The sequence below is a fragment of the Mytilus trossulus genome, chromosome 2 (assembly GCF_036588685.1).
Source record: "Mytilus trossulus isolate FHL-02 chromosome 2, PNRI_Mtr1.1.1.hap1, whole genome shotgun sequence".
NCBI classification, from domain to species: domain Eukaryota; kingdom Metazoa; phylum Mollusca; class Bivalvia; order Mytilida; family Mytilidae; genus Mytilus; species Mytilus trossulus.
In genome coordinates this window covers 21,810,391-21,825,003 of record NC_086374.1, presented here as the reverse complement: position 1 = coordinate 21,825,003, position 14,613 = coordinate 21,810,391, and the positions used below count along the sequence as shown (strand labels likewise).

Below are 14,613 nucleotides of genomic sequence, written 5' to 3'. Positions count from 1 at the left end.
AGTATACCCCCTTTTATAAAGCGGGGGTATAATAAATAAATAAGTAACAACATGAGCATCATTTAAGATTTTGGAAGAGTTTTAATTTCTTGAAATGTATTAAATACATTGTCATTTCGGGGCCTTTTATAGCTGACTATGCGGTATGGGCTTTGCTCATTGTTGAAGGCAGGACGATACCCTATAGTTTTTAATTTCTGTGTCATTTTGATCTCTTGTGGAAATTTGTCTCATTGGCAATCATAGCACATCTTCTTTTTTATATTTAAACCATGAAAAAGTTACTGGCTTATCTAGTTTAGAAAAGTATATTTGAGGCGGGCTTTTACTCTTATCTAGGGACCAGCTGAAGGACGCTCCCGGGTGCGGGAATTTCTCGTTACATTGAAGACCTGTTGGTGACCTTCTGCTGTTGTTTTTTCTATGGTCGGGTTGTTGTCTCTTTGATACATTCCCCATTTCCATTCTCAATTTTATGTAATGATAAAATCGCCAAACGAGTATATGTTGACAGATTTTAAATTATATGTTTTAGCCTTTAAAAGGAAATACAACAACAAAAGTATCAATGATATCTGTCGATCCTATGTGTTGTGAATATCCATGGGGTTATATCTGATAAATTCGAATAGTGGTATACTACTGTTGCCTTTATCTGTGACAATTTCATATTTTTCGTACTCAAGGACAATTATGCCTAACGTTTCATAGCTCGTATAAATCAATTCCACTCCGTGTCTGATTTTCTTCCACGCGAGGAATGTCGCCATCGTAGATCAGCGGACCATAACGACTGAATCATTCGGATTAATCGTTTCAAAAAGTAAAGAGACATAATATGTCTCTGATAGTATTAATGGCCTTAAATTATAAGTCCTTATTCATTTGCAAATTAGTATTTCGTTCATTTATGTTGCTGACCATTTTTTTTTACAAACTACTTTATACTCACCGAATGTCGAATTTACAATTTGTAGAGAAAACAGCAGGTATATAATCTACAATAGATAAAATTCACGAGACTCACCTCAATTTATTTTTTCGGTCTGTATTGAACAAATGCAAGTTATTTAATCATGATTCGGCGAGACTTGAACTGGTCTCAACCACTCATTAATGGCCCATACCTGCCTAAGTGTCAAGTTGTAGAAAATAAAATAACAAAAATACCGCACTCTGCGGAAAATTCAAAATGGAAAGTCTTCTTTCAAGTAGCAAAATCGAGAGTTTAAACGCATTAATCGAATGAATAACGACTTTCATATTCCTGACTTGGTACAGAAATTATCTGTATAGAAAATAGTGGAAAAATCTAGTTGTATATCTAGCTGAATCTCTAACTTGTATGCCAGTTCTATTATTTTGACAACGACGTGTGAACAAAACAAACAGACATAAAAGGTAAAAAGGAAGAAAAAATATGGTGAGGGAACAGCAGGCAACACTCTGACTCACCATAAAAACAAACATTTATGTCAACAAGGAATACCACAAAGGCATCAATGCAAAACGCATAAGAAAAAACGAAAGACAAAAATACAAAAATTTACCATAGCACAAAAACACAATGACGAGATGTATCAGTACTGTGCAATATCAAAAAGATATTACCAAAAGTGGACTTACATTCAAGGTAATAATTTACAAAAACAAATACAAGAACACTTTTAAAATACGTTATCAAGATGATAGACAACGTCAGTATCTACAATCTATCTTTCAAGACCATCAATATGACTTATACCTACAAAACATAGCGTCACGTCAGGTTTCATACAAAAAAGGGTCAACATGAAATATTCTCTCAAATTTGACAGTTATAGAAAATTAACCCTACATTTCATTGTCGCAACAAATACGTCATTTAGAAACATCGTGAGTGTTTCAAAGCATCATTCTGTTTTGATTTGGTGTTTTTTATAAAACAAAAATTAGGAAACTTGAGATAACATGGTAACTAAAGCCTGTAAAATTTTTGCAAAAAGTAAAAATTTGATTGGCTTACTAGCGATGATGGTTATGCTCTTAGTAAACAATGACATTTTATTTGAAGTTCTCACTGTAGTATTGAGCACGATAACACCTGACTTGTGTGAAGACATATTAAAGTTATTCTTTATTTGAAACCAAGTGGTATTATTCCTTTTAAAAAAGGCATGAACATTTACATATTTTTCTGAAGAATCAATCATCAAGTATTTTCGAGAAGAAAAACAACAAAAATATAAGAACATTCCAAAAAAACCCACAATCATACAACAAATAAATAAAAAGAAATAAAACCAGAGAAAGTAGCATATTTAACGTAGAATGTCAATAAATGAAAACAATCCCTGCGTTTGAAGTTTTTTTGGATTAAAATTCATCGGGAACGCTAATCACTAAACGTTTGATATTATTAATTCTTAGAAACGTTAGGAGCCATATAACCAAAAGGAACATACACATCACAATAATTTCATCTAACTTAAATGTCAATTAAGCCTGAGTGAATTGTAACCATATTTCTTAAAAAATTGTAAGCTTATCAGAGGGGAATTTTTTCATAATATGCTAAAAAAACCAGGGCAGTACCTGAGCACGGACTATGAGATTGATACTCTCGGGGACTAACAGTCCACCAGCATTGAAATCATATCAACCAGAATTTAAACAAACCTTATCAAAGACAAAAAAAAACAATCTATCGTTTTCCCGCCATAGATTAATCAAGTCTTCATTTGTAACTCAATAAACTTGTAATATGTTATACTTTTAATAAATCATCTCTTCTGTTCTGAAGTTATGACGTACCGTTTACTACCTTTCTATGTTACCTCACGCAAATTCCAAAGAATTAAGGATTCCAAATTCCAAATGGGGAAATCTAAAACTAAAAAACGATATATCACTAAGTTCAATATGCTTAATAGGTTATGTGTTGAAACACGAAACAACAGACAAACGATACAATTAAACAGCATATTTTGTGTTGCTTACTAATTGAAATGTATATCAATACTTAGAGAATACCTATTTAAATAAACAAACTTAAAGTTCTGTTGTGGTCTCAAATAAATTGTAGCTTGTAAAGTCAATTGTTCTCGAAGTTAAAATTGTCCAATTACCCGCGCTACCGAGATAAAATGATAGAGCTCTTAAGGGGGCTCGCGGGTCTAAATGATTTTTTTATTTAATATAGGATTTCGCTATATTTTTCTATAAATGAACTTTATCTTATCCTTAATAGAAAAATGAAATAAAAAAATGGGGTCACCGTTCATCTACGCTCACAATCTGCCTTAGAAAGAAGCATACATTTTTGATAATGTCCTTTTTTTCTGTTGAACTAATAGGAGAAATAGCGGTAATATCGAAATAAAAAAAGAACTAAATTACAGAAATCGCTTAAATTTTACAATTATTTAGTTTATGTACAGCTTATTCGAAAACAACAATAAAAAATATAGGTCACCGATGAGTTAAAAAAGATATTTCAATTTTAATGCCAAAAAATGGCATTTTTGCACCAAAGGGAGATAATTTAGAGCCTTTTCAATGATATCGTCATTTTAAAAGTCACCTGGGGTCAACACGAATTGATTTTTTGGAATGATTTTTGTACCATATGATAAAGTAACAACTACTAAAGGCAATTAATAAAATTTGTAATTTAAACTAAAAGTTTATTTTTTTTCTAAAATCTTATACCCGCGAGCCTCCTTAACAATGCGAAATTTAAAATATGTAGCTACATTGAAGACCCATTGGTGACCTTCGGCTATTGTCTGCTCTATGGTCGGATTGTTTTTTTTTTAACAACATAATTAAATATTTATTTCAAATATTGGCTTGTTACAATATCCGTGAGGAGTCCAAGCTCCTCGGTCGGATTGTTGTCGCTTTGACACATTCCCCATTTCCTTTCTCAATTTTAGCTATACTTTTATGAACTATTTAAAAATACATCAGCACTCATCATACTCACCGATTTCCACCGCATCCTGGCATTGTATGAGACAATTTTCAAGAAAACAACGTGGTTTTATACCTCGAAACATCAAGATTCATTAAATATTTTTTCAAATCAATTTCAATTACATCTTACAGATATTTTGGAGTGGATCATCAAGTAGACATTGATGCTTTTTGAATTAACATATGATGATAAATGGTAATTAGAAATTTATTTATTTAAAAGAAGTATTTGATATGTTTAATATTTATGCGATTTACTTTCAATTTGATATTAATATGTATTTTGGTTTTCTTTTCATAACGATCATAATAAATCATTTATTTCTATAAAATGAGGGGGAGAAATAGTTAGCACCAAGTGTTGTATAATGTCCTTTTATGGTAGTTGAAGACAACATCATTAAAATTATCATTGGGAGCCGGAAAATTGGGGAAATGGATCTACAAACAAACAAACAAAAAAGTAAAGTAAAGAGAAATAAAATCAATATAAAACAAAGCTTTTGGTACATTCAAATACCTTCTTGGCAGTTAGTTTTATTACACGATTGAAAAATGATTAGAAGGTAACATTGTTACTACATTACAGTATTTATATCACCATAACACAGAAGACTTTACGGTGAACTCCTTTATTGGACCCATTAAATTGATAAACTTTAATAATTCTCTGATAATTTTAAATAAAAGAAACAGTAGTATACCGCTACTCAATAGTCCAAAATCGATTGAGAGAAAACAAATCCGGTTTATAATCTAAAACCGGGGGAAACGCATTCTTTTAATGGTATGGCATCTGTAATGAGTTTTTGTCTATTGATTATCAAATATAACTTTCAAATCATAACAGGATGTTATAATAGGCAACAAAATGCACAGGAATATAACCTAAATAAAGTGCAACGAGAATTTCATGTTATATGTACCATGTGTTCAAGTTCTCATGTCGTCCAATACAATGGTGTAGTCAATATAAGATCATCATACTAAAAACTCTCCGCACCGATCATTTTATAATTTTTTAAAAGAAGAAAAAAACAAAAAAACACACGATATATTAAAGAAAAATATATCACGAAATCAATAAGCAATTACGTTGAAATTACAATATATTGATAAAACAAGATGATGAGGTTCATTGAGTTGGTCTATTAAAATAAGAGCATGGTAAACACTTATAAAAACGACACTTTTCCAATATATATGGTAGTCTACTGATTCCACGATGGTGACGAAGATAATTTAGAGATACATGAATATAATATATGTAACCTATATAACAATAGAACGTATCAGGAAATTGGATAGTGTATGCAATGATGAATAGTTAGTAAGTATTTCATGGAGAGTAACCTTCAATTGTTTCCATTTGGGCCTCTTATTATATTCTTGAATTATTATTAACTCCCTTCGACATAAATGTAAAAACTTCGGCAAATAGCCTTATAACTGATATTTACAAGCACTTGTCCCTAATTATTTCTACACAACGGTATTTATGAAAAAGACAAGTTACTTTTAAATAACCATGTTACAAACTCTAAATTTAAAAAACCGAAATTGAAATCACAAACTCATTAGAAAAAATCAATCAAAAGTTTTGTTTCCTTTGAATTACGTCATACTATTTATCACTCACCACTTCCTTCTTATTTTGTAAAACCAGTCTGTGCTCATGCACCTCATATAGCATTTATATCAGATATTATTGCAACCGTGATTTTCGACTTGTGAAACGTATATGAGATTTGCGCATACATTTGAAGTCCTTTATTTTGGACAGGATATTAGAATCTAATTCGGTAGGTCACATTCATGAAAGGGAAGGCGGTTGTAAGGAATATATCCGATATCATTTGTGAAACGGTTATTCCATAACGGTCATCAAACTTGTGATGGCGTCCGTAAAATTTATGATGGGATGATTTCAACTTCACAATTTGGAACTCTTGGTTTAATAGCTTCCTTGTGAGCAGCAACCTATAATAATAGGAAATGAAAGCACGAGAATATCGTATCAGTTTGGAGATATAAACCCCGTATGCAGATTCTGCTGGAATGTTGCTACTTAGAAATGGAAAGTTCGCAATCGGAAAGCTGAAATCATCTCTGTAAGCTACTCTGTCGAACTGCAATGGGAAGAAAAAAACCATTTGACTGTTATACCCTTAACATTATTATTCTTTTTTCTTAACTTAATGCATATTGAAAGAATACGTCCAACTTTGTTTTATAAAATTGATAATGGCTAGAGCGGAAACAAATACCTTGTTATAACGAAAGACAAGTGAAACTTAGTAAAACCACCATTCAGATTCAAATTGAATGCTATTTTCAACTAACATCATCAAATTTTTGATATTGTAATTGACAATGTATTCGTTATGTTTGGAGAACGTACTTTTCAACAGACAACACACATGCATGTTGGAACTATATATATATACTTTTCTTTTTGCCAACTTGATCCTTTATTCTGATGAGCGAGATTTCATTAAGGAGCTCCTCATGAAAATGCTGTTTCTTATTTTGGTTCATATATATCTGTTATACTTCGTCTTCGCTTGTGCATATATTTTCATAGCATCAATATATTTTGATGCATGACAATAAGTGACATTATCCAATCAAATAGAATGTAACAAACAATTTTGCATTAAAGTTAATTTTTCTCATTGTGAATTTTCCAGTTCTGAAAAGCATCATTCCAGGAGCACCCCAATAGAATTATACCTCACTATTGATACGACAGTGATAAACATAACCGGATGCGACTTGTCACACAATTTTTAATAGCAAAACATGCATTGTGCCATTACTGAACAAGACCTGCTAGTAATTCTGACAACCCGACAACAGTTGGTTTTACTGTTATTTTTGGAAATATATTACAGTTAAAAATGGCCGTACTTTAACCTATAATGGTTTAATTTTTAAATTGTTATTTGGATAGAGAGTTGTCTCATTGGCACTCACACCACATCTTCCTATATCTATATAAAACTATTGCATAAGAATTTTTCCCTATACTGGTACTTATGAATTATTTTTAATGAATAATTTTGTTGCTTACTTCTTGCTTGCAGGAAATATTTTATACACGTTCCAAAGAAAAGATTTCAATGCAATATAAAACTTACTTTCCTATGGGAAAAGATTACATTAGATTGTTTACTAGACCGAATAATCTGTCGTTGGTGTGTTAATATTTGTCACTTCATTTTCATTTTTATCATTTGGATTGTTGTCCCCTACACAACGTGTACCCAGGGGTACAGAAAAATAACTCTTTTATATATTAAACTTGAATGGGTGTGCTTCTTGACACTTTAACACAACTAAAATGAATAAGTTTATCTTTGTTTTTATCTTTGTTAATAAATACAACTACGTTTTGTAAATACGGAAGAAAATGTGCAAATTAGATAATAAAATTTTCTTATCACTTTCTTTAAACAAATGAAAAACAACCAGATGACGGAAAAGGCCTCCACCTAAACATCGGCACAGTGATCAATGTTTCTACAATTAATTTTTAGTTTTTCCTTTATTGCATGTTTTGCAGGTAAGTTTTATTTTTTTTACATAAAGTACATAAGCTTAAGGAACTATATACGCTGGTAAAACACAGTAAATTAACAATACTCGTACAACTTCCCCTTTCAATTCAAAGTAGTACAATGAAAACATTAATCATGAATTGTTTCATTATTTTCATATTGCAAATAGATATATTAATTAAATATATAAATATTAATGAATTATTTTGATTCTGATTAATTATATATTGGTCTGAATGTTGCATGTCAGAACTTTTTGTTTTGTTTTAAAGATCATTGATTTTATTTTTTGAAGTTTGAGTTATCTGATTTCAAATTTTAGTTCTGAATGACCTTCCTTCTTCCTGATTTTTATCATTCTTCATTTTTCTTTGCGTACCGTCAAAATTTGAAATACCTTTTATTTGTAAATGTTAATTCGAATATATCTATATTTTTCTTTAGAATACTTACTAGTTAATAAATAGTTTCAGCAACAATAGGTTTATCTTATTATATTAATAAATGCAAAGTATCTAGTGCTTGAAATATGTGACCTCTTATACTTTTATCAACTGGACTTCAAATATAAAAGCACTCCATGCTTTTTGAAAAAAAAATATGACAGTTTTTTTAGATGAAAAAAGAGGGACGAAAGATACCAAAGGGACAGTAAAAACTCATAAATCTTAAACAAACTGACAACGCCATGGCTAAAAATAAAAAAGACAAACAGAAAAACAATAGTACACATGACACAACATAGAAAACTAAAGAATAAACAACACGAACCCCACCAAAAACTAAGGGTGATCTCAGGTGCTCCGAAATGTAGAAGGTTGAGACTAGGAAGGAATTGTGTATACCTTAGTCTTATAGAAAGTCTCTACATTGAAGAACTTAATTGGCTTGTAACGATTTTGTTAGGTTCCCAAAGCCCTTAAGATATAACCAATTTCTCCTATTTACCAGGCATACTATATAGTATATTCCGGTAGTTCAGACCCTATGTAATATTTGACTGCTTATTGGTGTTTTAAGGCGGTGAATTCAAAATCCATACTTATTATATTTCTTTAAAAGCGATATTCGATAAACAGGTGTCTTTTTTTTAATAGTTAACCATTCGTTTAGAGTGCAATGTATTGTTTCTTGGACGATATTTGAAAATATATAGTCGGATTGAAGGTAACAATCAAGAACCGAGATAATTTCGGAAAAGAAGCGTAAGGTTTTTATAGGATTTTTTGTCTGTTGCCTTCTAAATGACGTCTGACATAAATGATCAGTTAAGTCATATAACTAAGATATTTATTAGAAGTTTAAAATGTTTTTGTCTATACCATCGAAATTTGATCAGTATTAAACCAGGTGTAGCCGTTAGACGATACCACAACTAGATTGTCTTTTAATGTTTACATTAACTTTGTATCGACTAATGTCAGATATTTATCTCTTTCAAAATGTTTACCTTTCAAGATTATCAAATATGGTTTATTTACAGAAGTAACAGAACTACCAACAACAGAACCAAAACCAACAACATCAGGTATGTATGTTTTGTATTTAATGAATACATGGTGTAGATTGTGTTCAAAATTATGCATCAGAATAAAAAAGATTTGAATTTTTTTAGATATACTAGAGCATTAATTCTTTTAATAAAAAAGGTCGGCTTCAAATTGTCGATTTTCTTCTCCTTGATTTTTTTCTACACGCCAGTTGTTCTTACGTGTTTAATAGAGCCTCAGTGATATTATTCATGTTTTAATTGAAACAATTTCCATCGTGAAAACCCCTTTATATAGATAGTTAATAGTAAGGAATATATATATATCTTTATTCCCATAAGCTAAAGTACAAATGGTACAGAGACATATACAAATAAATTAAAATAGGATAAATTTTAAATACAAATGTAAAGTAGAGACATAAAGTGATTACCTTGAAGATTCTAGGCATTTAATAATAATTCTTATAAACTTGCACATATTGTTCAGTTCAGACGGATTGGTACTATTCCTTAGACCTTGAAATCTTAAAATATTTGGTCTGTTTATAAAACGATGCTTTAGTAGCAGTTGTCTACTATCGTCTTTTGTCGATCGCGAGCATTCTAAAATATAATGGAACTCGTCGCCAATATCACCGGAATTGCACAAAGTACAAATACGATTTGCTCTCTGAATGTTTTGTCGTCTACCAATTCCGATAGGATTTTTTTATTAAAAGGTTATATATTGTACTCATAAGCATGCGTTTTGAAAGGTAAAAGTAAATCTAAGATTATCTTCACTCCATTTTGTAATAATTATGCGCAGCTTAAAATAAAAATTACCCACACCAAATCCCCCATGGTCCAGTTTACCTTATAACGTTTCTATTTTTATTGTTTTATTGTACACATATCCCATTATTTCATATATCGTAACGAGGCCACAGTATTTCAACCAGTCAGGAAATGTTTGTTTTCGGCATCTGGCCTATTTCAACTGCAGGTGTTAGAATATTTTAATCGAAATTATTGAAAAATGGAATGTTGTAAGCACATACAAAATAGAAAATGATAAATACTTTTAGCAAAAGATAAAATGGATTGGGGTTCTGTGTATTCACATTACCTGAAGAACTCTCCTTACAGATGCCATATTTTGGAATTTTTGTAACCTAAATGGTTCACGAAAATTAATATTTTTATATAGTAATAAAATTTGTTTCAGGATGTGATGAGCAGCCTTTCAATACAACTTCTACTGACGACTTCTCAATAGTACCATCATCGATTGAACATGGAAAAGATGTTTTAGACATTCTGAATAAAACAGGCCAACCACTTAATTCATGGTCACCTTTATATACAAATGAATCATATATTGTTTTCACCAGTAAAGTTCCTGTAACATTTATGTCTGTGGCAGTTAACGTCAAAAATGTAGAATCTGTGACTCTTGAAGTTGAAAGATATATAAAGGTAAATTATGTTTCTGCTCAGTTTAAATTGGTCATTTGAACATATATTTTTTCATTTCAATGAATAGGGAAAAGTAGAATGTGACAGTTTAAATCTGTAGCACTATAAAGGGTATTGTACCCCCCCCCCTAAAAAAACATCAGAAAAAGATAAAGTACTCGCAATGTGTTATTACTATCGTATAGACAAATATTTTTAATGTATACTCACAAATGTGACATAACACTACAAGCAATATTGATTTATTGTTCCTTCATTTCACAAGAACTTTTCATTGGTATCACATTTGGTTGAAATTTGTTTTCAGCCACAAGAAGCCAACGAACCATTGGTATCATTCAAGTTGCCTGAGAGAATAGACAGCAGTATATTCAAATTAGTCTTCGTCCCAAGTGGTGATCTGATTCCAGTTATAAGCAATCTTCAAATCGAAGTTTGTTATGGAGGTAATTTATTTCAGACATTTATTATTTTTTTATGGAGGTAATTTAATTCTGACATTTATTATTTTGTTAACTGAAAGTTTTTAGAGAATGTTTTGTGGTTTGGTTTAGTGGCGTATTCTTGTCGTATGTCCGTCTACATTCTATCAAAGCCACTTTACCTAAATCAAAACAGATACAATTCATCAGCGGGGAATTTAGAATAATATGTTGTTAATCAGGGTGTTCTGTAATCCCTGACTACAGAGATGATACACTCGGGGACTTATAGTCCATAAACAGTGACATTGGTCTAATAAATAGTAAAAAGTAAAATCACAAAAATACTAAACCTAGAGGAAAATCAATTCTGAAAGTCCATAATCACATGGCAAAATCAAATAACAAAATGGTTTTATAGCGCTAACACTCTCACTAGTAACGCAGTACCTATGCCCTGACTATGGAGATGACACTAGCGGGAAATTACAGTCAATCAACAGTTGCATTAGTCAAATGAATAGTAACGCAGTACCTATGCCCTGACTATGGAGATGACACTATCGGGAACTTACAGTCAACCAACAGTGGCATTGGTCAAATGAATAGTAACGCAGTACCTATGCCCTGACTATGGAGATGACACTATCGGGAACTTACAGTCAACCAACAGTTGCATTGGTCAAATGAATAGTAACGCAGTACCTATGTCCTGACTATGGAGATGACACAATCGGGAACTTACAGTCAACCAACAGTGGCATTGGTCCAGTGTACAAAAACGCAAGAGATCAAGAAGTTAATATTAATATTACATAAGCATTTTTAAAGGTTCATTTTTTTAAAAAGCACATTGTGGTCTTAAAAAAAACCATTCTTTCTCGAAGTTTAACGGTTTCGGTATTTATGCATCCTCGGATTTCAAATGTTTGGCTATGAGCGTTCCTGATGAAGGTAACTCCATAAAAGTACTTCGGACGCATGAAATTATTATGTACGTGTTGTTTTCAAATTTATTAAAATGCCCGATCTACTTAGATAAAAAAAAAAAAAAAAAAAAGATACGAGCTCGTATAAATGCGAGATTTAACACATGTAGCTATACTACCACTATGAACTATTTGAAAGTAACACCAGCATTCGGTATACTCAACGATTCCACCACATCGTGACATTGTGTAAGAAAACTCTCGACAAAAAATATTGTTTGAGATCTCGAAACACAAGAATTCATAAAATATTTTTCTAATCAATTTTAATAACATCTTTAAGATATTTGGAAGTGGATCATCAAGTAGATACTGATGTTGTAATTAGACATTTATTTCTTTAAAAGTTGTGTATGTAAAATATTTATTCAATTTACTTGTTTTGGTCTTCTATTTCTCATGATCATTACAAACCATTATAATTTAATAAAGAAGTGGGGGAATTTATGTTAGTAAGTCGTCATTATCCTATTGTTTCATGTCTGCCATTTCATCGACATATTTTTGCAACCAACCAACATCACAACAAAAGAAACAACACTGTCAATCCATTTTGAGCAACTCGGTTTTTTCAGTTTTTAATGTGGTTCGTGTATTCAATGTTTACTTTTGTGTACACTAGTTATTTGAAACTTTGTCTTCCGCTGGTTGTTTTTTTGGTCTTTCGTCCATAATCCCCATTTAAAACGATTTTCTATTTCGCAAAATATACTTAAGTGCACGGGGTAGAACGATGTTTACTCTACATTGATTTCCCTTGTCTGAGGGAGATATGACGATATATATTACAACCAAGAAAGAAGGCATTGCCTGAGGGAAATATGACATTTTAGGGTGAAAAAATATTCATATCTCCCAAAGGATATTAATTAATGTGTTTTTTACTGTCGTTACTTTTTTTTAACTTCTGGCTTGACACAAAGTATTAATTTACATGCTTTTTTCTTATCCTCTTGCTGTAAAAACTAAACACAACATAAAAATTGCATAAACTGTACAGATCAAAAGTCAGTTATTTATTTTACGACAATTTTAGTTATTTTAACGTCCGAAATACTTTTGAACACTATTATGACTATATGCTACATTGAAATCGTAATTATGAACATATATCACGCGCAACGTCGGACAAGATAGTACCGATGTTTTTACAGGGGAACACAGACGAAGCTCTTCGTTCCAATAAAAGGTACCAATATGAAGTGGGAAGGAATGCGTATGAAGTTTGGCTGCTTACAAATAAGTAAAGTCCGATCGAAACAAATTCATCTATTAGATTCAATAAAAGTTGTGTTCAGCGAATGCCAAACACGTTGCATATAAAAACAAAGAGACATTTAGATAATTGTATTTTGTGTATCTGAGGGGCTGTGCTGGATGTATAGAGACACAACCAAGTCCTTAGGTCGACAGTCTAAATTTCATCACATTTACCGTGGTTGATCGACTTAAAATTATCTATTTACCACATATCAATTAAATAAAATGTTTTTAGTACTAAGAACATTTTAAACTATCCATATAGACATTACCAAAAATAACTCTTTATAAATTACGCTTCTATGGATGTGCTTCTTGACACTTAAAAATGCATAAAATAAATAAATTTACATTTGGTTTTTTCTATGTAAATAAATAAATACAGATACATTTTCTAAACAGAAGACAAATGGCAAAATAAATAACACAAAATGTTTATAAACGTTTGTTTGAGGAAAGAAAGAAAAAATCCTATTTTAATCTGGGCAGGGTTTGTTCAAATTTCTCTTGCTTCATTCTAAAAAAAAATATAACAGAATAGACCTCCACCCAAAAATCGGCCCACTTATCAATAGTGTGTTTTTGCTAAAGAATAAATTATAATTCATTTCCTAAATGTAGGTATAAATAGAATCTGATAATGTTATGTATTTTTCACACGCTTGTTTGGCTGCAGTAGAGCGAAGCAATGTTTCTACACATATTTTTTTGTTTTTCTGTTATTATATGTTTTGCAGGTAAGTTTTAATGTTTATTTACATATAATGAATAAGATTAAGGAATTATGACAAACTATATACAATGTCAATTATAAATACATACATACATATATATACAACTTCCCCTCTCTTAACTTTAATAAATGTAGTACAATGGATACATTATTCATGTTGAGTATTCGTGAATTGTTTCATTATTTTTATATCGCAAATACACACATATATATATATTGGTATGAACTGGTATGTACTGATATATATATATGATTATTATAGATGTCAACAGTGTCTTTTCTTTGTAATGAAAGTCACTAATTTTAATTTTGAAGTTTGAGTTAACATATTTAAAATTGTAGATCTTAATGACCTTCCTTCTTCCGGATTTTTATCATTCTTCATTTTTGTTCAGCATATTGTCGTCAACATTTTGTGTACCTTTTTGTGATCTTTTGTAATTGAAAATGTTAATTCGAATGTATTTATTTGTGTATGGACTACATACTGATTGCAAAATATTTTCATAAAAAATATTTTTCTGAATTCATTTCTGAATTAATGAAATATGTGACCAACAATACTATCAATAGTATTAACAACTTAACTTCAAAGATATATATAGAGCACACTAGGCTTTTAGGGACCAAAACATGACAATGTGACATGCAGCATGTATAAAGTGGTAGATTACTTTTTACTTCCTGTTAGTTCATGTGATTTAATACATACCTTATACTATTGAATTACTTGAAGCGGAAT

General features: G+C 30.9%; 2 protein-coding genes across 2 annotated transcripts in view; both read left to right on the top strand.

The window, feature by feature from the left end:
* Positions 1–7,400: 7,400 nt before the first annotated feature.
* LOC134705655 (uncharacterized) lies at positions 7,401–13,776 on the top strand. Its single transcript, XM_063564375.1, has 5 exons — positions 7,401–7,522; positions 9,001–9,045; positions 10,217–10,467; positions 10,775–10,913; positions 13,760–13,776. The coding sequence occupies exons 1-5, from the start codon at positions 7,474–7,476 to the stop codon at positions 13,774–13,776; spliced, it is 501 nt and encodes a 166-aa protein (XP_063420445.1). The 5' UTR covers positions 7,401–7,473.
* Positions 13,756–14,613, top strand: part of LOC134706730 (integrin beta-1-A-like) — a 38,074-nt gene continuing 37,216 nt past the window's right edge. The window contains exon 1 of the mRNA XM_063565930.1: positions 13,756–13,875. Coding sequence (XP_063422000.1) covers positions 13,827–13,875 — 49 coding nt within the window. The 5' untranslated portion in view covers positions 13,756–13,826. The remainder of the gene's footprint in view (positions 13,876–14,613) is intronic.